Source organism: Vombatus ursinus, unplaced genomic scaffold (genome assembly GCF_900497805.2).
Source record: "Vombatus ursinus unplaced genomic scaffold, bare-nosed wombat genome assembly UNPS02010394.1, whole genome shotgun sequence".
Lineage (NCBI taxonomy): Eukaryota > Metazoa > Chordata > Mammalia > Diprotodontia > Vombatidae > Vombatus > Vombatus ursinus.
The window spans coordinates 778044-779321 of record NW_020950172.1 but is presented as its reverse complement, the minus strand read 5'-3'; the positions used below and the strand labels follow the sequence as shown (position 1 = coordinate 779321).

Here is a 1278-nt window from a genome sequence, read left to right as displayed (position 1 = left end):
TGTCAGGGCTGGGAGGGGCCTGAGAACATGGAATGTCAGGCTATCAGAACACGGAATGTTAGGGCTAGGAGGGGCCTGAGGACAGGGGATGTCAGGGCTGGGGGGTGCCTCAGGACAGGTCATAGAGTGAATTAGTGGCAAAGCTGAGACTAGCACCCAGTTTGTCCCTCTCCTAGTTTAGGGTACTAGACCCCATGTTTCCTATTAATTCCATTCTGCACTTGTTCATTTGACCCACATTCGCCATTCCCCTTCTAGTGCTAAAGAGGTAGATAAGACTTCCCGCCACCAGTTTTCTGTAGTTGGAGAAAGAGCAGGCTTCTCCAGAGACCCCGCACTGAGGTTTTGGAGAGACAGATACCCCCCAGACTCCGGCCTCAGTCCCTGACAGCCTCTGCCTAGAGAGGGGCAACCAAAGGCAAAGATGTGGCTTTTATTTTTTCAACGCAAAACCAAGTTCTCTCAAGACATCCAGAAAATCAGTGGCTATGTCTTCATCCTTATTTGCTGGTTGTATTAAACTGTGTGAAATATTGTGTGGTTGGGTAATTAACGTAGACTTGCTCCTTGAGATAATCTTGCCTAGAACAAAACAGACCAGACACATGGACCGATGTTGGGGCTTGGGGTTCTCTGGGAAGGGCAAAGGGGGAATGAACAGACGAACCGCCTCCCTCCCCCCGGGTGTCACAGAGACTCATCTCAAGGGCAGGGAGGTATGTCAACCTCTTAATTAGGTCCGACCTCCCTCACAGGCTGATTCCCTACAGCAGAACGGGTAGGTTTGCCTTCCAAAATGGTGGACTTGGGATGCTGAGGAACTAAGCATTAACACTGGATTGAGAATGACTGCACCCATTCACTCTGATGTCTCTTAGTTTGTCTTTAAATTATGCTTTTAGATTCCTGTCATGTGTACAGAGGCCACCTTATCATTGAGATAAAAAAAAAAGCAGAATATTTGAATGTCAGAGCTGGGAGAGCCCTTGGAGCCTAGAACAGAGAATATCTGAGGGACTTTAGGGTCTAGAACAGAGAGTATCTGAGAGACCTCGCAGCCTAGAACAGAGAATGCCAGAACTGGGAGAGCCCTTGGAACCTAGAACAGGGAATATCTGAGGGACTTTAGGGTCTAGAACAGAGAGTATCTGAGAGACCTCGCAGCCTAGAACAGAGAATGCCAGAACTGGGAGAGACCTTGGAACCTAGAACAGAGAATATCCGAGGACCGTCAGGGTCTAGAACAGAGAGTATCTGAGAGACCTTGCAGCCTAGAAC

The 1278-nt window shown here is 48.7% G+C and overlaps 1 protein-coding gene across 1 annotated transcript in view; it reads right to left on the bottom strand.

Annotated features, from left to right (window-relative positions):
* Positions 1-417: 417 nt before the first annotated feature.
* The window catches only part of RIBC2 (RIB43A domain with coiled-coils 2), a 7673-nt gene continuing 6812 nt past the window's right edge, over positions 418-1278 (bottom strand). The window contains 1 exon segment of the mRNA XM_027854325.1: positions 418-582. Within this exon segment, the coding sequence (XP_027710126.1) occupies positions 501-582 (82 nt within the window). The 3' untranslated portion in view covers positions 418-500.